We start from the raw sequence: 27,842 nt of genomic DNA on the forward strand, positions 1-27,842 counted from the left end.
TGTGGGTGGGTGGATGTTTTTAAACTCCTGGGCTTTCATGCACATCCACAACGTCAACACACACAGCTTTCCTCAGAGCAGCTACACTGTACTTTTGCCCTGAGGGTCACACTGGGGACACTGTTTGTGTTGTCTGATCAAACAGAGCAGACAGGCTAAAGTGCAGTCCTAAAGACCTATAGACTACAGAAACTGGAAATACACACACACACATACACACTGATAGTAAAAACTGAAACCTCTGCCTGAAGGTCTTCCTTTTCAAAACGTCATTGCTGACCCATAGGCCCGTACCTGTTATCTAAGCATTAGATACCATGTACCAGGTACTTACATCTATGCACTGCGGAGACACAGAGAAAGAAACTTAAAGATGGCACTGAAACTGTACTGAGCTTGTGTTTCCAACGGTGGATTTAAACCCTAGGATGACACTGATTGGTCATGATGTCACTTCTAATCATATTCTAGTTCACTTCTGTAGGCTGTGAAGGAAGGAGATCGTCAAAAAGACTACTAAGAACCAATACATTTGACCATAAGTGGTGGCAAATCCCCCTCTTCAGACCGTGACACTGATACAGCCCTAAAGATGGTCCTGAGGTGGAGCTGTGGAGAGGCAGAATGATCCAGTGAGCCTGAACTCCAGGAAGAATAGAAGGGCTGCTGCTGACTCATGAATCACTTACAAATATATGTGAACATTGACTCACATTGACAACATTGAAATATAAAAAGTAAAAGAAAAAAACAAATGTATGTCAATATTGACTCTTTTACCCGCAGTATCATAAAACAAACATGCAGCCTTGGAATCTCTCTGTCCCCACTCTGCTGGAGCCAATCAGATGCAGCCCTGGAACCTAACGTATTGTGTGCATGACACACAAAATCAAAGACACACCCACACACCTACCAACACCCACACAGTAACATTACTGTCATTCAGTCACTCCAGCAGCAGGGGGTGAGGTTAGGGAGATGAGTAATTTGTGGTTCTCATTACTGACATTTTTATTGTTACGTTATCAAGAAATTAGGATTGTCGCCACGGTTTAGAAAAGTACTTAAAAAAAGTTTCGAAAATGCCACTTTACACTTGAGCTCTCTATTCACAGAATGGGAGTGGGATGTTGTTCTTCTAACATCAAAATGCACATTAAAGAGCTTTGATGCTTGGTTTACTATATTAGATATTTGGGTATGTTGGCCTTAGTACTTTTTGTGGTAAAACTGTGGTAATGTTAGACAATGTGCTGCATTATGATTGCATACGTAATATTAAATACCTCAACTGTACAGGTTTATTGGGTGTGTTTGCTAGGGTATCTATTGTGGTCTCTAGGCGTTGGGGACTGTGTTTTAGTGGTGTCGTTCGTGTATGACTCGGGAGTAACGAGTAGTCTCAGAGAGTGATTTGTTCATTTTCTCTTATCCAAAGACTCGTACCCGGCAGATGAACGAATCATTGATCCGAAGACTCGATTGTCAGAAGAACGAAACATAGATCGGAAAGACACGGTTGGGAGTTGAACGATTCGTTCATCTGCCGGGTACGAGTCTTTGGATCATTTTTGACGTGACCTGCATAGGTACTGGTAGCTAGAGGAAACAGAAATTGATTCGTTAATTTTGACTGGGTCTTCGGGTACGGGTCTTTGGATAATTTTTCACGTGACTGCATAGGCTCAGAAGAGGAAACAGAAAGGATTTGTTTACCTCGTTCACTTTCGCGTGACTACGTTTAGAAAGACGTGAATGATATTCGTTTACAAGTAATAATTACAGGTTTTGTTAGTTTAACTTTTTTGTAGCCCACTTTAATTACAGTTCAGTGCCGTGTAATTGTTTGCCGTGATAAATAAATGCTAGTGTAATAATAAATGACCATTTCAAATCATCCAAACTGTCATGATGCATTATTTTAATGCAGGAATTTCTTCTAAAATAGTATCTGCTGGTTTACATTCACTAACATATAGGCCTACATGAGGATATGATACATGTTTGCAGTGGACGTATTTAGGCCAGGCAATTGGCTATAAAATGTTGAGCAACAACCCCACCAGCACGCTCTGCCTGCTTTGGAGTAGGAGATCCAATATCCCTTGTCGCAGGCGCAGTAGATGGTTTGGGGATCAGAAATTGATGCAAGGTTCCTTTGTACAAACACGCTCGCAAAGAAAAATCGGTGGCTAACCAAGCTAAAAGACTAGGCCTACTGTACTGTAGCCTACTGTTACGTCTTACTAGCCCGTGTATCTTCTATGAAAACAAATAAAGATTCAAACTGAAACAGAAGTATGAAATTCCAGGATTTAATATTAAACACCAATGCTACACTGTACTATTCGTCAAAAGCCCTCTACAAAAGACCGATATACAATAAACGTGGAGGCGGAGATCTAGGTTGCCATTATCAACCAGACAATCTTTGGGGAATCATTAAAAAATTGCATATTACTGAAAGCCCTAATGGACTTTTTCATAGCTTCAACATGTAACATTTTTGACTGAAGTCAGAAGGAGCTGGGGGGGCGCGGCAGAAATCTGGGGGGGGGGGCGTAGCTCACCCCTGCACCCCCCTGGATCCGGCCCTGCTGTGAATGATTAATTACAGCTCATAAATATACGTGCTGGTTCCTTCAAGCTGAGTAGCAGTTGTGGCGTCTCACATGGCTGGTTCAGTTATGGATCTCATCAAGGTTGAAGTGTGGAGGTGGATGCTGCTAGCCTCTCTCCTCAGCATGTGTGTCAGCCAGGAAGCTCCAACGCCGTGAGTATCCCTTCTCTGTAATGCTCAGCATTACATAACCATTTGTCCTACATCTCCATATAGTATTCAACAAACAGAGAGTCATCTACAGTGTGTGTATGTATGTGTGTGTCCTTGTAGGGCTTACATGGTGGCCATCCCTGCCATCCTCCCAGCAGGCTCTGAGGCTAAGCTGTGCGCCAGTCTCCTGCAGCCCAATGAGACTCTGGTCATGACCATCTCCCTGCAGTCTCAGGGAGAGAACCTCAAGCTCTTCCAGCAGACTTCGGACAAGGAGTTCCACCGCTGCTTTCAGTTCCAGGTCAGTCCAGCGTGGGAGCATCAGCCCTGCTGCCCTCCCTGGAGCTCAGCCTCTCTGGATCATTCTGCTTCTACAGCTCCACCTCAGGGCCATGTTTAGTATCAGAATCACGGTCTGAAGAAGGCTGTTCCACAGCTCCTGGTGAAATGGAATGGTTCTGAGCATTTCTCTGTCTTTCTTCTTCCTTCATAGGTTCCTCAAGTGCAGAAAGACATGGTTCAGAATATCAAAGTGGATGTTCGAGGTGACACCTTTTCCTCAACAGAGCTACGGAAAGTCATGATTAGACCTTCCAGTTCCATGACATTTGTCCAGACGGATAAACCGATTTACAAGCCAGGACAGACAGGTGATAAGCTCTTATTGTGACTCTTACATCCATGTATAAACGAAACCAGAAAATCTAACCTGATCTCACAAATAACATAGTAAAACATTGTTGTGTGGTTTCATTAATAAAGTGTGATAGGCAGTTCATAGATTCAGTTCATGTAAAATGATTATGTAAAATGTACAAACATGTAATTTTTGAGTGCTTTGGAATTGAGCAATAGTGGTAGGCTGGGGATATTCCACAGAAATGGCCCAGGAGCCAGTGACCCCTGTCCCACCCTTTTGTTGTAATGCTTTTCTTATAGATTTCCTATTTTCAAATGGTATCCCTAACCTGACAACTCTGCTTTCATGCTTAAAGTATTTATTGGTCACAATACCAATATTTCTCCCAAAGCACATGGACATGAAAAACATGCATACGATTTGTGAGGTCATACTACAGACTCAAATGTAAACACTTTGTTTATACACAATAGAATTAGTTCATTGCGGTTAAAGATGGTATGTATCTTATGAAGATTCTGTGCTTCTCTGCAGTTCATTTCAGAGTTGTCAGCCTGGACACCAGCTTCAGACCTGCCAGCCAACTGGTAAGGATTTAAAAACTTTGACCCCTGTATTTGTATGACCTCTCAATTAGATTTCCTAATCTCTAGCCTAGCCTGTCTGATACGTGATCAATATCAATCAGAGGACCCTGTAAGGACTATTGTCAATAGTCCACACCTAATTGGATTGGCAATACTACTTTTGAGTCTTTTATCTAATGCATACACCATATTGTCCCTGGCAAAAAAGTTTGGCCATACTGCTTACACTGGTGATGGCACCACTGCCTGCAGTGTCCCACATGCAGCCATGTAGATGTGGCCTCCCTCCATGGCATGACACAAACAATAGAGAGTTTAAGCTCTTAGTGTGACCCTCAGGGCTAGAGTGCAGTGGATCTGCTCTATGGAAACCTGTGAGGGGCTGATGTTGTGAAGAAGCATCATGGACTCTAAGGAGTTTATCGCTCTGTTCTTGACCATATGACCAGGTCACATCACCCCCTAGATAACCTCCTGAGCTCTTGTCATGTTCAGTGGAAATTTAAAAAATGAGTGCAGGGCAGTCATAGAAATAGCTGAGTAGTCAACAGTTAAATATATGAAAATGTGTCCTTTTTGATTCTATGGTGATTAAAAAAAACATGTTGTTTGTGTTTGTCTTTCACAGTATGACATTGTAGAGCTGCAGGTAAGATCATCATCTGTTGTTCAATCGATATTTTCTTGCATTATAAATGTTTTCCATGTATATTATCCATATATTAAATAAACAGAAGAAATGTGGTGTCAGGTAATTGTTTGTTGTTGTAATTTAGAAAATTGTTTTAAACAAAGTTTTTTTAAAAATGTTTTATCATGTTTAGTAAGCATGTATTCACTCATCAATAGTCATAATAAAGGGCACCCAACATCCATGTCCAAACAACAGGTCATTACCGTTGTTGAGAGCCGCATTTAAGTTCAAAAGGAAGAAGGTTGACATTGAGTCTGAGTCTGACTCAATGGTTGAAACAATAGGAAATAGGGGTTCAAGGATAAAAAAATTGCCACTACAACCGTTATATACACATGGTTATACCATTTAACATATCATAACCTATTCACTTTTACTAACTGTTCCAACATTAACTGTTCAACACTCAAACAGGATGTGAATAGCAACAGGATTGGACAGTGGGTCAACACCACATCCAATGGCAAAATACTGCAGCTTTCTCACCCCTTGAGCTCTGAGGCGCCCAAAGGAAGTTACTCCATCGTTGTGTCTACTGGTGAAAATAAAGTCTATCATAGCTTCAAAGTAGAGCATTATGGTAAATAGCTTTTTTTCTAAACACTTGCTTCACTTTAATGCCGGTGCCTTCCTAAGCGGTTGTTGATTCGGTTCCAGTACTAAGGTTTCCATAAGTTCTTAAACCAAAATGATATGAGGGAAAGTGGCTGATGTGTGGGTTCAAATGTAGAAGACCCAGGTTTCCTCCCTTCCTGGTCATGTATTTATACCCACTTGTGTCTCTGTTCAGTTTTGCCAAAGTTCGACATTAAACTAACGATGGAAGAGGAGGTCAGCATTGTTCAAGAAGAATTCAAAGTTAAACTATGTACCATGTAAGTCCTTCGACTAGCCATTTATCAATTCTTCCATCAGGGACTGCATAACACACATTTAATTTAACAGTACCAGTGAATAGAATAGTATTCTTCATGAACACAGTATTCTGATGTCCACCTTTTGGGCCTGGTTGACAAATGTTTTTAACCAGCTGTTAGAATGATTTCACCTCAGATGTGTGCAAGTTTCAGTGCAGTGTTTTCTCCTATCAGGTACACCTATGGCCAGCCTGTTCCTGGCACAGCAGAGGTGGAGCTCTGTAGGCCGCTGGAACAACACCACTATGTCCCCAAGCTCATTACTCAAGACGACCCTGAAGAGGTTCCAGAGTTCACAGCCCCCTGCCACAAAGAGACCCTACAGGTGTGTATACCTGTACCATGTCAGCTGTAGAAGTGTGTGTACCTGTACCATGTCAGCTGTACAGGTGTGTGTACCTGTATCATGTCAGCTGTACAAGTGTGTATGCCTGTACCATGTCAGCTGTGCAGGTGTGTGTACCTGTACCATGTCAGCTGTACAGGTGTGTGTACCTGTATCATGTCAGCTGTGCAGGTGTGTGTACCTGTACCATGTCAGCTGTGCAGGTGTGTGTACCTGTACCATGTCAGCTGTGCAGGTGTGTGTACCTGTACCATGTCAGCTGTACAGGTGTGTGTACCTGTACCATGTCAGCTGTAGAGGTGTGTATACCTGTACCATGTCAGCTGTGCAGGTGTGTGTACCTGTACCATGTCAGCTGTACAGGTGTGTGTACCTGTATCATGTCAGCTGTACAGGTGTGTATGCCTGTACCATGTCAGCTGTGCAGGTGTGTGTACCTGTACCATGTCAGCTGTGCAGGTGTGTGTACCTGTACCATGTCAGCTGTACAGGTGTGTGTACCTGTACCATGTCAGCTGTACAGGTGTGTATGCCTGTACCATGTCAGCTGTGCAGGTGTGTGTACCTGTACCATGTCAGCTGTACAGGTGTGTATGCCTGTACCATGTCAGCTGTGCAGGTGTGTGTACCTGTACCATGTCAGCTGTACAGGTGGGTGTACCAGTAGTAGCTCTGTCCCAACACAGCTCAAACATCTCAGACATGCTGCAGACACAAATTCTGTGTGTTGGGCTGTTTCCTCTAGTTTGACAAGACCGGCTGTGCCTCTTTGGTCTTCAATATGGCACTCTTTACCAAGGCAGGCGAGAAGCCAGTGGCTCAACACCTCCTGCTCAGCGTCAAGGCAGAGGAGGAAGGAACAGGTAAGAACTGACAACAGCACTGAATATGAAGGGAACATCCCCACCTTTTAAAATATGCAGAGAGCCAGTTGATTTGACTGTAAATGTTGTTTCTATTATTCTGCTACCTGACAGGTGTGTCACAATTCCAAAACAAACGCATAAACCTCTCCAATGTGATAGGAAGGTACTCGTTTATTGAAACACCAAAGATTTATGAGCATGGAACAATTGTGAAGGGGAAGGTACATTCAAATATTATATAAATTGTTCAACAAGTGCACACATTCAAGTACATTTCTGGCCTCCCAACCTGAGGTAACATGGTACATTATGTTTCCCCTGCAGGTTAAAGTGGTCCACTTCAACAACACACCAATGGCTGACCAGGTCGTCTACCTTTATGAGGGCGAGGGTTGGTCACCACGACTCCTACACAACTTGACTACTGACAGAGATGGCATCGCCTCGTTCACACTCAACACTACTAACAGTCCCAAAGAGGATATTAGACTGATTGTAAGTGCAAGTCTTCCTAATTTAAAATGCAGCCTTACCTGAAGAGCAAGTGCCGTATCAATAATGTTGTTTCTGTTTGACAGGCAAATGCCAAACCACAGGGTGAGTTCAATACATACAGGAGTCCTTATTTTGAGAACGGACAGCACACATTGTCTGTTATCCGACCCATCCCTGCGGAGAGTAAAACAATCAGCTTTCTGGACATCCAGAAGAAAGACGATCCTCTGCCTTGTGGGGAAGAAGAGCAGATCAAAGTGCAGTACACCGTGGTTGGTGAGACGGTCGCAGGGGGCTCTTTGGATCTCATGTACCTCGTGAGTTTGAGCAGGAAACACATGGGGACCCTGTTAAAATGTCCCTGCCCTGACGTCCCCAACGAGAACTCTCCCTCCCCTTCACTTGAGTCTTCTTCGGGGTGTGTTTTCACAGCGTTTATTTCTCCCTGCTACAGGTTTTAGCCAGGGGGGCTATCGTCCAGCAGGGAGTCATGAAGGCAAAAGTGCAGAACGGTCCTGGTGAGTGAGTGGGAGGTGCAGAACAGTCCTGGTGAGGAGGAGGAATATCTAGTGTTGTGATTGTGATCTACTCTGATGTTGCAGTGTCTGATGGAGAGGTGACCTTCAAGATGGCCATCGCTCCAGACATGGCTCCCTTGGTCCAGGTGCTAGTCTACGCTGTGCTGCCCAGCGAGTCCGTCATTGCTAACAGCATTGACTTTCCCACCCAGAAGTGCTTCAATAACAAGGTGAAGTAGTGAACCTACTGTATATATGCATACACACATACACATAAAGAGGATATATTGACAAATGTATAGAAGTTGACATAAAGACAAGGTGACAAGTGTATGTGTATGTGTGTCAGGTGTCGCTCCAGTTCTCTCCGTCCAGAGCAGTCCCAGGAGAGGAGAGCAGCCTTCAGCTGTCAGCCCAGCCAGGCTCCCTGTGTGGCCTCAGTGCTGTGGACCAGAGTGTCCTCATCATGGAGCCTGAAGGGAGGCTGAACGTTGACAAGGTAGAGCAGTAACACTGACAGCAATGAACACATGCATCAACAGATAATATGGCAATTGCTGATCGACGGATTTTGATGAACATAAGCACAGAAATCCCTGATAACCATACAATCAACAACTGTCCAGGTGATGAGTTCCTGGTTGCTTGAGAGTACTTTCTCCTCTGTGCTCCTCACCAGATATTCCAGATGCTGCCTTTCACCAAGGCAGAGGCCGTTTCTTATGAGCTGGAGGACCAGACTGGCTGTCTGCATGTGCGACCCAAGAGATATGTTTACCCCGGCTATAGAGAAGAGGAAGAGGACGCTTATTCTGTGTTTCAGGTACTATGTTCCTTTGAGGTTGCTTCTTTTCAACTTGAAATCCTGCTTCTTTGAGCAACAATACTCTGCACAAGCTTCACTGACAACAAGAACAACAATATTTTCACTTCTAGAAATTGGGGTTGAAGATGGCAACTAATTTGATCATGAGAGTACCGCCCTGCCTTAAATTCAAAGGAAGGGATTATCATCGCGGTTATGGTGAGATTTATCTGTATTCATTGTGGATTTATTTACATAGAAGTGGGAAATGTGACCGACAGGAATTCCGTGCATGTTCCTATGGACATGACAATGACAATTGTTGTTTTGTTCCAGTAGTGTCCTACAGACACTCTTCAGAAACTCTTCACCATGCCGTGGCTTTGGGAATGGCGGGACCAGGAATGGGTGCTGCTCCTCCTCCCATTCAGACTGTACGCACCTTCTTCCCTGAGACGTGGATCTGGGACCTGGTGGAGGTGGGGTAAGTATCTCCAGGCCTCAACACTGCCCCCATCGCACACTGCAGAACCATGACCACTGGTGTTGTCACATGACAATGACACGGTCTGTCTGCTCTGTCCAGGCCGTCTGGCTCAGAAGACGTAGCCCTCACTGTCCCAGACACCATTACTACATGGGAGACAGAGGTGTTCTGCCTGTCCTCGGAGGGTTTGGGACTGGCTCCCCCGCTGGAGCTCAACGTCTTCCAGCCCTTCTTCCTGGAGCTCAGCCTGCCCTACTCTATCATCCGGGGAGAGCTGTTAGAGCTGACGGCCACTGTCTTTAACTACCTGCCCAGCTGCATCATGGTACTGTGCTGTGCCTTACTGTTCCAGGACGTGTTGTGATGCGATGTTCTACGCTGATGTCAAGCGTTTTAGCTGTTTCTCCAAATGCCCAGATTATTAGAGTCTCTCAGTAGAGTAGATCTGGATCACACAGTCACTGCTGTTTGAGAAGTTTCTTTCTCCACAGTTGAGCCAGTATCAGCTTCCTGTATCTTCCACGTATTGTAACCAGTGCTGTTCTCTGACAGGTCTCTGTGAACCCAGCTCCCTCCCTAGACTACACTCTGACCCCCATCCCTGGTGTCGAGTACTCCTCCTGTTTGTGTGCAAACGGACGCAATACCTTCAGATGGACTATGACCCCCTTAGTCCTGGGTGAGACATGAAGCTCCATCCAACTTCCAAACAGCTTATAAAATACACAACATACTTCTACACAACCTGTATGAATGTATGCTAACATTTGTGAATGCGTATGTGCAGGGGCTTTGAATGTGTCTGTGAGTGCGGAGGCTGTAGCGTCTCACGCTAGCTGCGACAATGAGATTGTGAGTGTACCGGAGAGAGGTCGCATCGATGTGGTGACTCGCAGCCTCCTGGTGAAGGTAGGTAAGAGGACTGTCGTCATTAGACCTCACGCAACGAATCACTGTTTTAACCGGGAAAGGATTAACGCACACTACTGCTCCCTCTGTCTCTTTCTCTCTGACCCCTCCCCCCCCATCTGTCTCTCCTAGGCTGAAGGAACTGAGCAGACAGACACCTACAACTGGTTGCTGTGTCCAGCAGGTCAGTGTTGACTGTTGATCTCCATGTCCCTCAGCCCCCAGGTCAGATGTCTATCCACCCCCACACTGATTCCTGCTGTATCTTCCTTTCCAGGAGAATCTTTGAAAGAGGAGGTGGACATCAAGCTCCCCAAGGAGGTCATTGATGGATCTGCCAGAGCTTCCCTCTCAGTCTTGGGTAAGACCAGCAGTTGTCTGGAAGCCTCTTTATATTGCTGCCTGGTGGGAGGACCAGTTTACCAGTGACCTGGGCTTTTCCGTGCAGGAGACATTCTGGGCCGTGCCATGCAGAACCTGGATGGACTACTGAGAATGCCCTATGGCTGTGGGGAGCAGAACATGGCTCTTCTGGCTCCCAACATCTACATCTTGGAGTACCTGAGGAACACCGAGCAGCTCACGACAGCCATCCTGGACAAGGCCAAGGGCTTCCTTACCAGCGGTCAGGACATAACCACTCTTTACCTCCATCCCCCTGTCTGTCTACTGACCCTGTCTACTGTCTGATGGCGTGCATTTTCTGTTGGAAGTGATTGATAGTGGCCTGTTCTCTCCTTCACCTTTAACAGTAGGTCCAATACATTGTTTCTATGAGGCCACTCTGCATTTGTCCTGTCCCATATTTTCCTGTACAGAACAGAAATCATCTCACTCGACTAAAGGTTGTGGATCCCCATGATAACTGTTAAGGTTTTTATCCCCACTGTCAGGTTACCAACGACAGCTGAACTACAAGCATTATGACGGAGCGTACAGCACATTTGGGCAAGGTGCTGGGAACACATGGTGAGTACTGCGTGATGCCAGGCCACGTTGAGGACAGTCTCAGTATTTCATCATGACAGAGCAGGTAGAGTGAAGACTGACTCAGTGTCCCTCTGTCTACAGGCTGACAGCTTTTGTCTTGAGAGCCTTTGGCAGGGCCAAGTCTTTCATCTATATTGATCCCCAAGTTATTGAGATATCGAAGCTGTGGTTGGAAAATCGTCAAGAACCCGACGGCAGTTTCATGCGGATGGGAAAACTTTTTAACAACAGAATGAAGGTATTCAGGCTATCCCATCATATGTGAAATCGAATTATATTAAATGTATGTACTGCCAATTGTAAAAGTAGGACTTTGTACCAACTAATGAATCCATTGAAGTCAGTTATAATTACTATGTTTGACAGTTTACAAAATAAGAATATTTTTCCCCATAGACTGATAATATAGTGGACCATCTTAGGCAGCTAAATAATCTTTGAGTCTATGCTAGGCCACTGCACATGTCATAACCATCCTGCTGTATCTACAGGGAGGAGTAAGTGATGAGGTCACTTTCACTGCCTACGTCACTGCTTCATTGCTGGAGCTCAACAACTCAGTGTCGGTGAGTAGGTATTCTAAAGAGCATCCTAAGCTTCCTGTGAATGCAGTGTGCAGTGTGTATTGTACTTGTGTCAGCAGCATCTCCTGATATCACGGCATTGCGATAAGTTCTCAAATGTTTCTGTGCCATGTGGTCCGGTAGGATCCTTTTGTGGCCAAGAGTCTGTCCTACCTGAGGAAGAGAAGCACGGATGTGAGCAACACCTACACTACTGCTCTGCTGGCCTACACCTTCAGTCTGGCTGGAGACATGGAGACAAGGAGTCGGCTTTTGCAGCACCTGGACAAGGTGGCTTCCCACCAAGGTAAGCCCTGCTCTGATGGCTAGCGCCTCGCCAAGCTGCTGCTTCACACTAACAACACTGTGTGTGTTCTTGGTTTCTTTAGGGGGCTTTCTCTACTGGTCCCAGTCCTCCTCCACTACCTCTGCCTCTCTGTCGGTGGAGATCAGCTCCTATGTACTGCTGGCCTCCCTCAGCTCCCCCTCTGTATCTACAGCAGACCTGGGCTATGCCTCACGCATTGTCAGGTGGTTGGTACGCCAGCAGAACCCCTATGGAGGCTTTGCTTCCACACAGGTACACTACATCTCTTTCCTCCACACAGGTACACTACATCCCTTTCCTCCACACAGGTACACCACCTTGCTGGGCTGGTGCTATGATATGATTGACATGTCAGCATATGTGTGTGTGTGTGTGTGTGTGTGTGTGGGGGGGGGGGGGGTAGGACACAGTGGTGGCACTGCAGGCCCTGGCTCTCTACTCTACCAAGGTGTTCAGTCCAGAGGGCTCCAGCTCAGTGTCAGTGCAGTCTCCTGGAGGAGAGGTGCAGGTCTTTGACATCAACCAGAACAACAAGCTGCTCTACCAGGAGAAGGCGCTGCCGGCCCTGGCAGGACAGTACAGCATTGAGGTGAAGGGCACTGCTTGTGCTACGGTGCAGGTGCGCAAAGAAGAGCTTTTGGAGCCTTTCCTGGAACATCTCCAGCTTGTTTTCAAGAAGTTACTTGTTGATTCAATGTTTCCTTCTCTTGCCTGTGACTGAGTACTTGATTGATGGATGGACTTCCGGTTTCCTTTTTCCCAGGTGGCTGTGCACTACAATGTCCCCACCCCCACTGACAGCTCGACACTCAAAATCCAGGTGATCCCTGAAATAGACTGCAGCAGCAACGCTCTGAGGCCCCGACTCTCCCTGAAGCTCCAGTCCCTGTAAGCATCAACAGTAGTCTTGCTAGAGAACAGCAGCTTGGCTGTGCAGTATCCATTACTGTCTCTATGCAGTACCATTTATTCAGTACTGAGTGTATGCAGTCAAGTGTGTGCGTGTACTTATATTATAAAACTTCTGGTCTTTGCTTTCTCAGATATAGTGGCAAGGAGCAAACAACAAATATGGTCATAGTGGATCTCAAAATGCTCTCTGGTTTTGTCCCGGATCCACAGTCTTTGACCGAGGTGAATTCTTGTCCGAATGTTTCTTAGATTCCAAAGAAGGTTGTACGTTCATCAAATCTTTTCGGAAACCGCTCCTGTCGTTCTAACCTGAATAACCAGCTGTCTGCTTGTGTTCACAGCTGAAGACGGCTCTTCTGGTGGATCGTGTTGAGACCAAAGATGACCATGTCCTCATGTATCTCAGAGAGGTTCGAATCTGTCCCTTTAGAACAGTGTTTAGGTTGCTGTCAATGGAATTAATACACCCAGCACAAATACTCATTCCTTCTTGTCTTGTCTCTCCACCAGTTGATTTCAGGAACTCCCATTAACCACTCACTGGAAATCATCCAGGAACTTCCAGTACAGAAGCTGAAACCAGCTGTGGTCCAGATCTACGATTATTATCAGCCAAGTAACTCTACCACAACAACTCTCAGATATTACATGATTACTCTGAACTGGTCATCCTTCACTAACCCTAAGTAGTCTATCTACCCTGAACTAGTCTGATCATTTTTCACTAGTCTACTAACTCTCAACTATCTTAGTCATCTCTGTCTGGTCTAATTCCATCCTCTAACTAACTGGTGTGTTTCTCCCAGGTGACCAGGCTGAGACAGAGTACATCTACCCCTGTGCAGCAGGTTAGTCTTTACATCTGCAACAGCTTCAAGTTGCAACTATAATTTGTCTCATAGAAAACACAGCTATGCTCTTCCTAGATGTAGGTGCTGTTGGTTAAATATGACTGTGTCTGCCTCTACAGATGTGTGAAGAGGAGATTTAGTAAGGACAGTGATCCTTCAGACATGTCTCAATCCCAGTTGGGCTCCAACTGGTACACGGAAGAATGTATTATACAAAAGATAATACTATTATTATATATTTAAAAAAAAATGTAATAATACCATGCAGTACAATAAATGTGTTATTCCACAGTTTCCAGTGTCTGCTTGCTTAATAGATTAGTAGCTGACACAGAGTTAATGTTATTCAGACAAATATTTTAGATATGGAGGAAGTGAACGGGTAAGTCGTACAATCAATAGTTTTGTGTGCTGCAGAGAGATGTATTTTTTATATATATTATTTTTTTGAATTCAATTTACAAATATTCACTCATCACATTTCGTAAACATGAAAATGTAAACAAATAAAATAAAGATAAGTAACGACTTGACCGGCTTACAAAATTCCTTAAAGATATTGACAGCAGGAGTTCTTAATCAAATCATTTTGAGTAGATATCAGTTATTAAAATACCTTTCTTATTTGTTACCAATTTAAGGGACTCCAAGTACATGTCAGTTTCTATTCGGAATTCAATGGGGTCGATTTGGAAAATGTTTCTTTGTGAATATGGAACTCAACTAATAAGATAAAGAGGTTTACAATATTACACAAATTGCTATCTGTACATTCCAAATAAGTAATAATATTTTTCCCTTCAAGTGAGATTGTATGCGTCATTTTAGATACCCTATAATTTTCAAAACTTTTACAGAATGTAATACAAAATGAACAACCATAAAAAAGATGGGTTTACGATTATTGTTCTGTTTTACAAAAGCTTCAAAAATCAAAAATGCATGAATTTTGAATATATTATGCAATATTTTCAAATGTAATTTTCCAAATTTGTTCGTGATACAATATCTAAAAGGAATAAGAGATGTTTTTTTTTATTATTATTATATTGCAAATATATTAACAAGAGATGTCTTTAACATTTCCGTGTTTTGATTCGTGGCGTCACTTCCGGAATGCGAGGCCGCGATTTGACACTGACAGCTGGAGCAACAATAACAAGAAACACCAGTAAGCAAGGGAATGTTACTATAAATATATACCAGATTATTAAATTATACCAGAAAAATAGCTCAGTTTTTGTATTCTCGAATGGCAATACAACGGGCTGTGGCTCAGGTTGCCAGGTTTATAGTAAACCCCTAGTTTGTGTTGTTAGGATTTTTGTTGTATGCTGAGGAAACAGTCCTGTACAGTCTGAGTGAATGCACACAACTTGATGTGAGGGTTTACTCAAGGAGCTTGGCAACCCTGCCTAAGATTCAGGTTTATGCCAAGGCAAATGCACTGAACTGGCAGACCTGTGTCTCAAGCTGTGTCCCAACACCCATTTACCTTCTTTTGTTTTTAGAAAAAAAGCTTTCCTCAGAACAGCTACACTGAACTTTTGCCCTGAGGGTCACACTGGGGACACTGTGTTGTCTGATCAAACAGAGCAGACAGGCTAACGTGCAGGCTAACGTGCAGTCCTAAAGATTTTACCTATTGACTACTTGAGTAACAGTATGGTGAAACTGGTGATACATACAAACACATACACACTGATAGTAAAAACTAAAACCTCTGCCAGAAGGTCTTCCTCTGGGAGTGCTTACATACCAGGTTCCTACATCAATGCACTGCGGAGAGACAGAGAAAGAAACTTAAGATGGCACTGAAACTGTACTGAGCTTGTGTTTCCAACGGTGGATTTAAACCCTAGGATGACACTGATTGGTCATGATGTCACTTCTAATCATATTCTAGTTCACTTCTGTAGGCTGTGAAGGAAGGAGATCGTCAAAAAGACTACTAAGAACCAATACATTTGACCATAAGTGGTGGCAAATCCCCCTCTTCAGACCGTGACACTGATACAGCCCTAAAGATGGTCCTGAGGTGGAGCTGTGGAGAGGCAGAATGATCCAGTGAGCCTGAACTCCAGGAAGAATAGCAGGGCTGCTGCTGACTCATGAATCACTTACAAATATATGTGAACATTGACTCACATTGACAACATTGAAATACAAAAAGTAAAAGAAAAAAACGAATGTATGTCAATATTGATTCTTTTACCCGCAGTATCAGAAACAAACATGCAGCCTTGGAACCTAACGTATTGTATGCATGACACACAAAATCAAACACACACCCACACACCTACCAACACCCACACAGTAACATTACTGTCATTCAGTCACTCCAGTAGCAGGGGGTGAGGTTAGGGAGATGGGTGAGGGGGTTAGGTAGGTGAGTGCGTGAGAGGAGATGGGTGAGGGTAGGGAGATGAGAGAGTAATTTGAGGTTGAGGTGAGAGTGTGTGTGGTTCTCATTACTGACATTTTAGGTTATCCAGAAATTAAGATTATCGCCACGGTTTTGAAAAGCACTTAAAAGTAGTTTAGAAAATGCCACTTTACACTTGAGCTCTCTATTCACAGAACAAGCTCCTAATCCTACACATGACAGCAGCCTGTGAGCAGCAGTGGGATGTTGTTCTCCTAACATCAAAATGCACATTAAAGAGCTTTGATGCTCTGCATTGCAACTGTACAGGTTTATGGAGTGTGTTTACTAGGGCATCTATTGTGGTCTGTAGGCGTTGGGGACTGTGTTTGAATAAGTTGCCCTGTGCTCACGCTAAACATATTGTATTGTCATTGGTTGTCACAGCATCAACTGTGAGCGAGGTGTGAGAGCTGTAACATTTAGTGGGCTATTGTGTCTTTTCGAAGAGGACAAATCCGAAAAGTAAAACAGTACGAACCACGCTATCTGCACTGATTTCAGAGTTCATGATAGTGGTCGATATGACAGTTCAGTTTGCTGCATGTTCCAGGTATTGACGCCAGGCTGTGAATGATTAATTAACAGCTCACATAAATATATGTGCTGGTTCCTTCAAGCTGAGTAGCAGTTGTGGCGTTTCACATGGCTGGTTCAGTTATGGATCTCATCAAGGTTGAAGTGTGGAGGTGGATGCTGCTAGCCTCTCTCCTCAGCATGTGTGTCAGCCAGGAAGCTCCAACGCCGTGAGTATCCCTTCTCTGTAATGCTCAGCATTACATAACCATTTGTCCTACATCTCCATATAGTATTCAACAAACAGAGAGTCATCTACAGTGTGTGTATGTATGTGTGTGTCCTTGTAGGGCTTACATGGTGGCCATCCCTGCCATCCTCCCAGCAGGCTCTGAGGCTAAGCTGTGCGCCAGTCTCCTGCAGCCCAATGAGACTCTGGTCATGACCATCTCCCTGCAGTCTCAGGGAGAGAACCTCAAGCTCTTCCAGCAGACTTCGGACAAGGAGTTCCACCGCTGCTTTCAGTTCCAGGTCAGTCCAGCGTGGGAGCATCAGCCCTTCTGCTCTCCCTGGAGCTTAGCCTCTCTGGATCATTCTGCTTCTACAGCTCCACCTCAGGGCCATGTTTAGTATCAGAATCACGGTCTGAAGAAGGCTGTTCCACAGCTCCTGGTGAAATGGAATGGTTCTGAGCAGTTCTCTGTCTTTCTTCTTCCTTCATAGGTTCCTCAAGTGCAGAAAGACATGGTTCAGAATATCAAAGTGGAAGTTCGAGGTGACACCTTTTCCTCAACAGAGCTACGGAAAGTCATGATTAGACCTTCCAGTTCCATGACATTTGTCCAGACGGATAAACCGATTTACAAGCCAGGACAGACAGGTGATAAGCTCTTATTGTGACTCTTACATCCATGTATAAACGAAACCAGAAAATCTAACCTGATCTCACAAATAACATAGTAAAACATTGTTGTGTGGTTTCATTAATAAAGTGTGATAGGCAGTTCATAGATTCAGTTCATGTAAAATGATTATGTAAAATGTACAAACATGTAATTTTTGAGTGCTTTGGAATTGAGCAATAGTGGTAGGCTGGGGATATTCCACAGAAATGGCCCAGGAGCCAGTGACCCCTGTCCCACCCTTTTGTTGTAATGCTTTTCTTATAGATTTTCTATTTTCAAATGGTATCCCTAACCTGACAACTCTGCTTTCATGCTTAAAGTATTTATTGGTCACAATACCAATATTTCTCCCAAAGCACATGGACATGAAAAACATGCATACGATTTGTGAGGTCATACTACAGACTCAAATGTAAACACTTTGTTTATACACAATAGAATTTGTTCATTGCGGTTAAAGATGGTATGTATCTTATGAAGATTCTGTGCTTCTCTGCAGTTCATTTCAGAGTTGTCAGCCTGGACACCAGCTTCAGACCTGCCAGCCAACTGGTAAGGATTTAAAAACTTTGACCCCTGTATTTGTATGACCTCTCAATTAGATTTCCTAATCTCTAGCCTAGCCTGTCTGATACGTGATCATATCAATCAGAGGACCCTGTAAGGACTATTGTCAATAGTCCACACCTAATTGGATTGGCAATACTACTTTTGAGTCTTTTATCTAATGCATACACCATATTGTCCCTGGCAAAAAAGTTTGGCCATACTGCTTACACTGGTGATGGCACCACTGCCTGCAATGTCCCACATGCAGCCATGTAGATGTGGCCTCCCTCCATGGCATGACACAAACAATAGAGAGTTTAAGCTCTTAGTGTGACCCTCAGGGCTAGAGTGCAGTGGATCTGCTCTATGGAAACCTGTGAGGGGCTGATGTTGTGAAGAAGCATCATGGACTCTAAGGAGTTTATCGCTCTGTTCTTGACCATATGACCAGGTCACATCACCCCCTAGATAACCTCCTGAGCTCTTGTCATGTTCAGTGGAAATTTAAAAAATGAGTGCAGGGCAGTCATAGAAATAGCTGAGTAGTCAACAGTTAAATATATGAAAATGTGTCCTTTTTGATTCTATGGTGAAAAAACATGTTGTTTGTGTTTGTCTTTCACAGTATGACATTGTAGAGCTGCAGGTAAGACCATCATCTGTTGTTCAATCGATATTTTCTTGCATTATAAATATTTTCCATGTATATTATCCATATATTAAATAAACAGAAGAAATGTGGTGTCAGGTAATTGTTTGTTGTTGTAATTTAGAAAATTGTTTAAAACAAAGTTTTTTTTAAATGTTTTATCATGTTTAGTAAGCATTTATTCACTCATCAATAGTCATAATAAAGGGCACCCAACATCCATGTCCAAACAACAGGTTATTACCATTGTAAGAGCCGTATTTAAGTTCAAAAGGAAGAAGGTTGACATTGAGTCTGAGTCTGACTCAATGGTTGAAACAATAGGAAATAGGGGTTCAAGGATAAAAGAATTGCCACTACAACCATTATATACACATGGTTATACCATTTAACATATCATAACCTATTCACTTTTACTAACTGTTCCAACATTAACTGTTCAACACTCAAACAGGATGTGAATAGCAACAGGATTGGACAGTGGGTCAACACCACATCCAATGGCAAAATACTGCAGCTTTCTCACCCCTTGAGCTCTGAGGCGCCCAAAGGAAGTTACTCCATCGTTGTGTCTACTGGTGAAAATAAAGTCTATCATAGCTTCAAAGTAGAGCATTATGGTAAATAGCTTTTTTTCTAAACACTTGCTTCACTTTAATGCCGGTGCCTTCCTAAGCGGTTGTTGATTCGATTCCAGTACTAAGGTTTCCATAAGTTCCTAAACCAAAATGATATGAGGGAAAGTGGCTGATGTGTGGGTTCAAATGTAGAAGACCCAGGTTTCCTCCCTTCCTGGTCATGTATTTATACCCACTTGTGTCTCTGTTCAGTTTTGCCAAAGTTTGACATTAAACTAACGATGGAAGAGGAGGTCAGCATTGTTCAAGAAGAATTCAAAGTTAAACTATGTGCCATGTAAGTCCTTCGACTAGGCATTTATCAATTCTTCCATCAGGGACTGCATAACACACATTTAATTTAACAGTACCAGTGAATAGAATAGTATTCTTCATGAACACAATATTCTGATGTCCACCTTTTGGGCCTGGTTGACAAATGTTTTTAACCAGCTGTTAGAATGATTTCACCTCAGATGTGTGCAAGTTTCAGTGCAGTGTTTTCTCCTATCAGGTACACCTATGGCCAGCCTGTTCCTGGCACAGCAGAGGTGGAGCTCTGTAGGCCGCTGGAACAACACCACTATTTCCCCAAGCTCATTACTCCAGACAACCCTGAAGGGGTTCCAGAGTTCACAGCCCCCTGCCACAAAGAGACCCTACAGGTGTGTATACCTGTACCATGTCAGCTGTAGAGGTGTGTGTACCTGTACCATGTCAGCTGTACAGGTGTGTGTACCTGTATCATGTCAGCTGTACAGGTGTGTATGCCTGTACCATGTCAGCTGTGCAGGTGTGTGTACCTGTACCATGTCAGCTGTGCAGGTGTGTGTACCTGTACCATGTCAGCTGTACAGGTGTGTGTACCTGTACCATGTCAGCTGTACAGGTGTGTATGCCTGTACCATGTCAGCTGTGCAGGTGTGTGTACCTGTACCATGTCAGCTGTGCAGGTGTGTGTACCTGTACCATGTCAGCTGTACAGGTGGGTGTACCTGTACCATGTCAGCTGTGCAGGTGTGTGTACCTGTACCATGTCAGCTGTACAGGTGGGTGTACCAGTAGTAGCTCTGTCCCAACACAGCTCAAACATCTCAGACATGCTGCAGACACAAACTCTGTGTGTTGGGCTGTTTCCTCTAGTTTGACAAGACCGGCTGTGCCTCTTTGGTCTTCAATATGGCAATCTTTACCAAGGCAGGCGAGAAGCCAGTGGCTCAACACCTCCTGCTCAGCGTCAAGGCAGAGGAGGAAGGAACAGGTAAGAACTGACAACAGCACTGAATATGAAGGGAACATCCCCACCTTTTAAAATATGCAGAGAGCCAGTTGATTTGACTGTAAATGTTGTTTCTATTATTCTGCTACCTGACAGGTGTGTCACAATTCCAAAACAAACGCATAAACCTCTCCAATGTGATAGGAAGGTACTCGTTTATTGAAACACCAAAGATTTATGAGCATGGAACAATTGTGAAGGGGAAGGTACATTCAAATATTATATTAATAGTGCACACATCCAAGTACATTTCTGGCCTCCAAACCTGAGGTAACATGGTACATTATGTTTCCCTTGCAGGTTAAAGTGGTCCACTTCAACAACACACCAATGGCTGACCAGGTCGTCTACCTTTATGAGGGCGAGGGTTGGTCACCACGACTCCTACACAACTTGACTACTGACAGAGATGGCATCGCCTCGTTCACACTCAACACTACTAACAGTCCCAAAGAGGATATTAGACTGATTGTAAGTGCAAGTCTTCCTAATTTAAAATGCAGCCTTACCTGAAGAGCAAGTACCATATCAATAATGTTGTTTCTGTTTGATAGGCAAATGCCAAACCACAGGGTGAGTTGATCATATACAGGAGTCCTTATTTTGAGAACGGACAGCACACATTGTCTGTTATCCGACCCATCCCTGCGGAGAGTAAAACAATCAGCTTTCTGGACATCCAGAAGAAAGACAATCCTCTGCCTTGTGGGGAAGAAGAGCAGATCAAAGTGCAGTACACCGTGGTTGGTGAGACGGTCGCAGGGGACTCTTTGGATGTCATGTACCTCGTGAGTTTGAGCAGGAAACACATGGGGACCCTGTTAAAATGTCCCTGCCCTGACGTCCCCAACGAGAACTCTCCCTCCCCTTCACTTGAGTCTTCTTCGGGGTGTGTTTTCACAGCGTTTATTTCTCCCTGCTACAGGTTTTAGCCAGGGGGGCTATCGTCCAGCAGGGAGTCATGAAGGCAAAAGTGCAGAACGGTCCTGGTGAGTGAGTGGGAGGTGCAGAACAGTCCTGGTGAGGAGGAGGAATATCTAGTGTTGTGATTGTGATCTACTCTGATGTTGCAGTGTCTGATGGAGAGGTGACCTTCAAGATGGCCATCTCTCCAGACATGGCTCCCTTGGTCCAGGTGCTAGTCTACGCTGTGCTGCCCAGCGAGTCCGTCATTGCTAACAGCATTGACTTTCCCACCCAGAAGTGCTTCAATAACAAGGTGAAGTAGTGAACCTACTGTATATATGTGCATATACATATATTCATACACACATACACATAAAGAGGATATATTGACAAATGTATAGAAGTTGACATAATGACAGGGTGACAAGTGTGTGTGTATGTGTGTCAGGTGTCGCTCCAGTTCTCTCCGTCCAGAGCAGTCCCAGGAGAGGAGAGCAGCCTGCAGCTGTCAGCCCAGCCAGGCTCCCTGTGTGGCCTCAGTGCTGTGGACCAGAGTGTCCTCATCATGGAGCCTAAATGGAGGCTGAACGTTGACAAGGTAGAGCAGTAACACTGACAGCAATGAACACATGCATCAACAGATAATATGGCAATTGCTGATCGATGGATTTTGATGAACATAAGCACAGAAATCCCTGATAACCATACAATCAACAACTGTCCAGGTGATGAGTTCCTGGTTGCTTGAGAGTACTTTCTCCTCTGTGCTCCTCACCAGATATTCCAGATGCTGCCTTTCACCAAGGCAGAGGCCGTTTCTTATGGGCTGGAGGACCAGACTGGCTGTCTGCGTGTGCGACCCAAGAGATATGTTTACCCCGGCTATAGAGAAGAGGAAGAGGACGCTTATTCTGTGTTTCAGGTACTATGTTCCTTTGAGGTTGCTTCTTTTCAACTTGAAATCCTGCTTCTTTGAGTAACAATGCTCTGCACAAGCTTCACTGACAACAAGAATAACAATATTTTCACTTCTAGAAATTGGGATTGAAGATGGCAACTAATTTGATCATGAGATTACCGCCCTGCCTTAAATTCAAAGAAAGGGATTATCATCGCGGTTATGGTGAGATTTATCTGTAGTCATTCTGGATTTATTTACGTGGAAGTGGGAAATGTGACCGACAGGAATTCCTTGCATGTTTTTCTATGGACATGACAATGACAGTTGTGTTTTTGTTCCAGTGGTGTCCTACAGACAAAACACTCATCTTCAGCGTGGCATGCCTATGGCAAGTCCAGGAAGAAGTGTATCTGTTCCAATGGGTGCTGCTGCTACACCTCCTCCCATTCAGACTGTACGCACCTTCTTCCCTGAGACGTGGATCTGGGACCTGGTGGAGGTGGGGTAAGTATCTCCAGGCCTCAACACTGCCCCCATCGCACACTGCAGAACCATGACCACTGGTGTTGTCACATGACAATGACACTGTCTGTCTGTGTCTGTCCAGGGCGTCTGGCTCAGAAGACGTAGCCCTCACTGTCCCAGACACCATTACTACATGGGAGACAGAGGTGTTCTGCCTGTCCTCGGAGGGTTTGGGACTGGCTCCCCCGCTGGAGCTCAACGTCTTCCAGCCCTTCTTCCTGGAGCTCAGCCTGCCCTACTCTATCATCCGGGGAGAGCTGTTAGAGCTGACGGCCACTGTCTTTAACTACCTGCCCAGCTGCATCATGGTACTGTGCTGTGCCTTACTGTTCCAGGATGTGTTGTGATGCGATGTTCTACGCTGATGTCAAGCGGTTTAGCTGTTTCTCCAAATGCCCAGATTATTAGAGTCTCTCAGTAGAGTAGATCTGGATCACACAGTCACTGCTGTTTGAGAAGTTTCTTTCCCCACAGTTGAGCCAGTATCAGCTTCCTGTATCTTCCACGTATTGTAACCAGTGCTGTTCTCTGACAGGTCTCTGTGAACCCAGCTCCCTCCCTAGACTACACTCTGACCCCCATCACTGGTGTCGAGTACTCCTCCTGTTTGTGTGCAAACGGACGCAATACCTTCAGATGGACTATGACCCCCTTAGTCCTGGGTGAGACATGAAGCTCCATCCAACTTCCAAATAGCTTATAAAATACACAACATACTTCTACACAACCTGCATGAAGATATGCTAACATTTGTGCATGCGTATGTGCAGGGGCTTTGAATGTGTCTGTGAGTGCGGAGGCTGTAGCGTCTCACGCTAGCTGCGACAATGAGATTGTGAGTGTACCGGAGAGAGGTCGCATCGATGTGGTGACTCGCAGCCTCCTGGTGAAGGTAGGTAAGAGGACTGTCGTCATTAGACCTCACGCAACGAATCACTGTTTTAACCGGGAAAGGATTAACGCACACTACTGCTCCCTCTGTCTCTTTCTCTCTGACCCCTCCCCCCCCCCATCTGTCTCTCCTAGGCTGAAGGAACTGAGCAGACAGACACCTACAACTGGTTGCTGTGTCCAGCAGGTCAGTGTTGACTGTTGATCTCCATGTCCCTCAGCCCCCAGGTCAGATGTCTATCCACCCCCACACTGATTCCTGCTGTATCTTCCTTTCCAGGAGAATCTTTGAAAGAGGAGGTGGACATCAAGCTCCCCAAGGAGGTCATTGATGGATCTGCCAGAGCTTCCCTCTCAGTCTTGGGTAAGACCAGCAGTTGTCTGGAAGCCTCTTTATATTGCTGCCTGGTGGGAGGACCAGTTTACCAGTGACCTGGGCTTTTCCGTGCAGGAGACATTCTGGGCCGTGCCATGCAGAACCTGGATGGACTACTGAGAATGCCCTATGGCTGTGGGGAGCAGAACATGGCTCTTCTGGCTCCCAACATCTACATCTTGGAGTACCTGAGGAACACCGAGCAGCTCACGACAGCCATCCTGGACAAGGCCAAGGGCTTCCTTACCAGCGGTCAGGACATAACCACTCTTTACCTCCATCCCCCTGTCTGTCTACTGACCCTGTCTACTGTCTGATGGCGTGCATTTTCTGTTGGAAGTGATTGATAGTGGCCTGTTTAGACTCTCCTTCACCTTTAACAGTAGGTTCAATACATCCCTGCATCCATTTAAACGTCAATGTCTACGAGGCCTCTGCATTTGTCCTGTACCATATTTTCCTGTACAGAACAGAAATCATCTCACTCAACTAAAGGTTGTGGATCCCCATGATAACTGTTAAGGTTTTTATCCCCACTGTCAGGTTACCAACGACAGCTGAACTACAAGCATTATGACGGAGCGTACAGCACATTTGGGCAAGGTGCTGGGAACACATGGTGAGTACTGCGTGATGCCAGGCCACGTTGAGGACAGTCTCAGTATTTCATCATGACAGAGCAGGTAGAGTGAAGACTGACTCAGTGTCCCTCTGTCTACAGGCTGACAGCTTTTGTCTTGAGAGCCTTTGGCAGGGCCAAGTCTTTCATCTATATTGATCCCCAAGTTATTGAGATATCGAAGCTGTGGTTGGAAAATCGTCAAGAACCCGACGGCAGTTTCATGCGGATGGGAAAACTTTTTAACAACAGAATGAAGGTATTCAGGCTATCCCATCATATGTGAAATCGAATTATATTAAATGTATGTACTGCCAATTATAAAAGTAGGACTTTGTACCAACTAATGAATCCATTGAAGTCAGTTATAATTACTATGTTTGACAGTTTACAAAATTAGAATATTTTTTCCCATAGACTGATAATATAGTGGACCATCTTAGGCAGCTAAATAATCTTTGAGTCTATGCTAGGCCACTGCACATGTCATAACCATCCTGCTGTATCTACAGGGAGGAGTAAGTGATGAGGTCACTTTCACTGCCTACGTCACTGCTTCATTGCTGGAGCTCAACAACTCAGTGTCGGTGAGTAGGTATTCTAAAGAGCATCCTAAGCTTCCTGTGAATGCAGTGTGCAGTGTGTATTGCACTTGTGTCAGCAGCATCTCCTGATATCACAGCATTGCGATAAGTTCTCAAATGTTTCTGTGCCATGTGGTCCGGTAGGATCCTTTTGTGGCCAAGAGTCTGTCCTACCTGAGGAAGAGAAGCACGGATGTGAGCAACACCTACACTACTGCTCTGCTGGCCTACACCTTCAGTCTGGCTGGAGACATGGAGACAAGGAGTCGGCTTTTGCAGCACCTGGACAAGGTGGCTTCCCACCAAGGTAAGCCCTGCTCTGATGGCTAGCGCCTCGCCAAGCTGCTGCTTCACACTAACAACACTGTGTGTGTTCTTGGTTTCTTTAGGGGGCTTTCTCTACTGGTCCCAGTCCTCCTCCACCACCTCTGCCTCTCTGTCGGTGGAGATCAGCTCCTATGTACTGCTGGCCTCCCTCAGCTCCCCCTCTGTATCTACAGCAGACCTGGGCTATGCCTCACGCATTGTCAGGTGGTTGGTACGCCAGCAGAACCCCTATGGAGGCTTTGCTTCCACACAGGTACACTACATCCCTTTCCTCCACACAGGTACACTACATCTCTTTCCTCCACACAGGTACATCACCTTGCTGGGCTGGTGCCATGATATGATTGACATGTCAGCATATGTGTGTGTGTGTGTGTGTGTGGGGGGGGGGGGGGGGGGGGGTAGGACACAGTGGTGGCACTGCAGGCCCTGGCTCTCTACTCTACCAAGGTCTTCAGTCCAGAGGGCTCCAGCTCAGTGTCAGTGCAGTCTCCTGGAGGAGAGGTGCAGGTCTTTGACATCAACCAGAACAACAAGCTGCTCTACCAGGAGAAGGCGCTGCCGGCCCTGGCAGGACAGTACAGCATTGAGGTGAAGGGCACTGCTTGTGCTACGGTGCAGGTGAGCAAAGAAGAGCTTTTGGAGCCTTTCCTGGAACATCTCCAGCTTGTTTTCAAGAAGTTACTTGTTGATTCAATGTTTCCTTCTCTTGCCTGTGACTGAGTACTTGATTGATGGATGGACTTCCGGTTTCCTTTTTCCCAGGTGGCTGTGCACTACAATGTCCCCACCCCCACTGACAGCTCGACACTCAAAATCCAGGTGATCCCTGAAATAGACTGCAGCAGCAACGCTCTGAGGCCCCGACTCTCCCTGAAGCTCCAGTCCCTGTAAGCATCAACAGTAGTCTTGCTAGAGAACAGCAGCTTGGCTGTGCAGTATCCATTACTGTCTCTATGCAGTACCATTTATTCAGTACTGAGTGTGTGCAGTCAAGTGTGTGCGTGTACTTATATTATAAAACTTCTGGTCTTTGCTTTCTCAGATATAGTGGCAAGGAGCAAACAACAAATATGGTCATAGTGGATCTCAAAATGCTCTCTGGTTTTGTCCCGGATCCACAGTCTTTGACCGAGGTGAATTCTTGTCTGAATGTTTCTTAGATTCCAAAGAAGATTGTACGTTCATCAAATCTTTTCGGAAACCGCTCCTGTCGTTCTAACCTGAATAACCAGCTGTCTGCTTGTGTTCACAGCTGAAGACAGCTCTTCTGGTGGATCGTGTTGAGACCAAAGATGACCATGTCCTCATGTATCTCAGAGAGGTTCGAATCTGTCCCTTTAGAACAGTGTTTAGGTTGCTGTCAATGGAATTAATACACCCAGCACAAATACTCATTCCTTCTTGTCTTGTCTCTCCACCAGTTGATTTCAGGAACTCCCATTAACCACTCACTGGACATCATCCAGGAACTTCCAGTACAGAAGCTGAAACCAGCTGTGGTCCAGATCTACGATTATTATCAGCCAAGTAACTCTACCACAACAACTCTCAGATATTACATGATTACTCTGAACTGGTCATCCTTCACTAACCCTAAGTAGTCTATCTACCCTGAACTAGTCTGATCATTTTTCACTAGTCTACTAACTCTCAACTATCTTAGTCATCTCTGTCTGGTCTAATTCCATCCTCTAACTAACTGGTGTGTTTCTCCCAGGTGACCAGGCTGAGACAGAGTACATCTACCCCTGTGCAGCAGGTTAGTCTTTACATCTGCAACAGCTTCAAGTTGCAACTATAATTTGTCTCATAGGAAACACAGCTATGCTCTTCCTAGATGTAGGTGCTGTTGGTTAAATATGACTGTGTCTGCCTCTACAGATTTGTGAAGAGGAGATTTAGTAAGGACAGTGATCCTTCAGACATGTCTCAATCCCAGTTGGGCTCCAACTGGTACATGGAAGAATGTATTAAACAAAGGATACAATATTATATAACAAAATGATGTTGTAATAATACCATGCAGTACAATAAATGTGTTATTATCCAGTTTCCAGTGTCTGCTTGCTTATTAGGTTAGTAGCTG

General features: G+C 44.9%; 1 protein-coding gene across 1 annotated transcript; it reads left to right on the forward strand.

Annotated features, from left to right (window-relative positions):
* The first annotated feature begins 708 nt into the window (after positions 1 to 708).
* Positions 709 to 27,808, forward strand: LOC136951918 (uncharacterized). Its single transcript, XM_067246579.1, has 57 exons — positions 709 to 873; positions 2,651 to 2,776; positions 2,897 to 3,077; positions 3,270 to 3,426; positions 3,951 to 4,003; positions 4,632 to 4,652; positions 5,112 to 5,277; positions 5,488 to 5,572; positions 5,789 to 5,939; positions 6,706 to 6,823; positions 6,938 to 7,047; positions 7,151 to 7,321; positions 7,405 to 7,638; positions 7,776 to 7,839; positions 7,924 to 8,069; positions 8,189 to 8,338; positions 8,519 to 8,662; positions 8,776 to 8,863; positions 8,981 to 9,128; positions 9,231 to 9,456; positions 9,684 to 9,810; positions 9,919 to 10,040; positions 10,173 to 10,224; positions 10,318 to 10,401; positions 10,489 to 10,665; positions 10,934 to 11,009; positions 11,112 to 11,268; positions 11,522 to 11,596; positions 11,738 to 11,788; positions 12,047 to 12,173; positions 20,769 to 20,830; positions 20,925 to 21,095; positions 21,179 to 21,412; positions 21,550 to 21,613; positions 21,698 to 21,843; positions 21,979 to 22,128; positions 22,309 to 22,452; positions 22,566 to 22,653; positions 22,773 to 22,935; positions 23,039 to 23,264; positions 23,492 to 23,618; positions 23,727 to 23,848; positions 23,983 to 24,034; positions 24,128 to 24,211; positions 24,299 to 24,475; positions 24,767 to 24,842; positions 24,945 to 25,101; positions 25,355 to 25,429; positions 25,571 to 25,733; positions 25,816 to 26,006; positions 26,159 to 26,374; positions 26,519 to 26,643; positions 26,799 to 26,889; positions 27,009 to 27,077; positions 27,178 to 27,283; positions 27,474 to 27,515; positions 27,638 to 27,808. The coding sequence occupies exons 2-57, from the start codon at positions 2,676 to 2,678 to the stop codon at positions 27,643 to 27,645; spliced, it is 6,891 nt and encodes a 2,296-aa protein (XP_067102680.1). The 5' UTR covers positions 709 to 873; positions 2,651 to 2,675; the 3' UTR covers positions 27,646 to 27,808.
* The last annotated feature ends 34 nt before the right edge of the window (positions 27,809 to 27,842 follow it).

This window comes from Osmerus mordax, chromosome 11 (assembly GCF_038355195.1).
Source record: "Osmerus mordax isolate fOsmMor3 chromosome 11, fOsmMor3.pri, whole genome shotgun sequence".
NCBI classification, from domain to species: Eukaryota; Metazoa; Chordata; class Actinopteri; order Osmeriformes; family Osmeridae; genus Osmerus; species Osmerus mordax.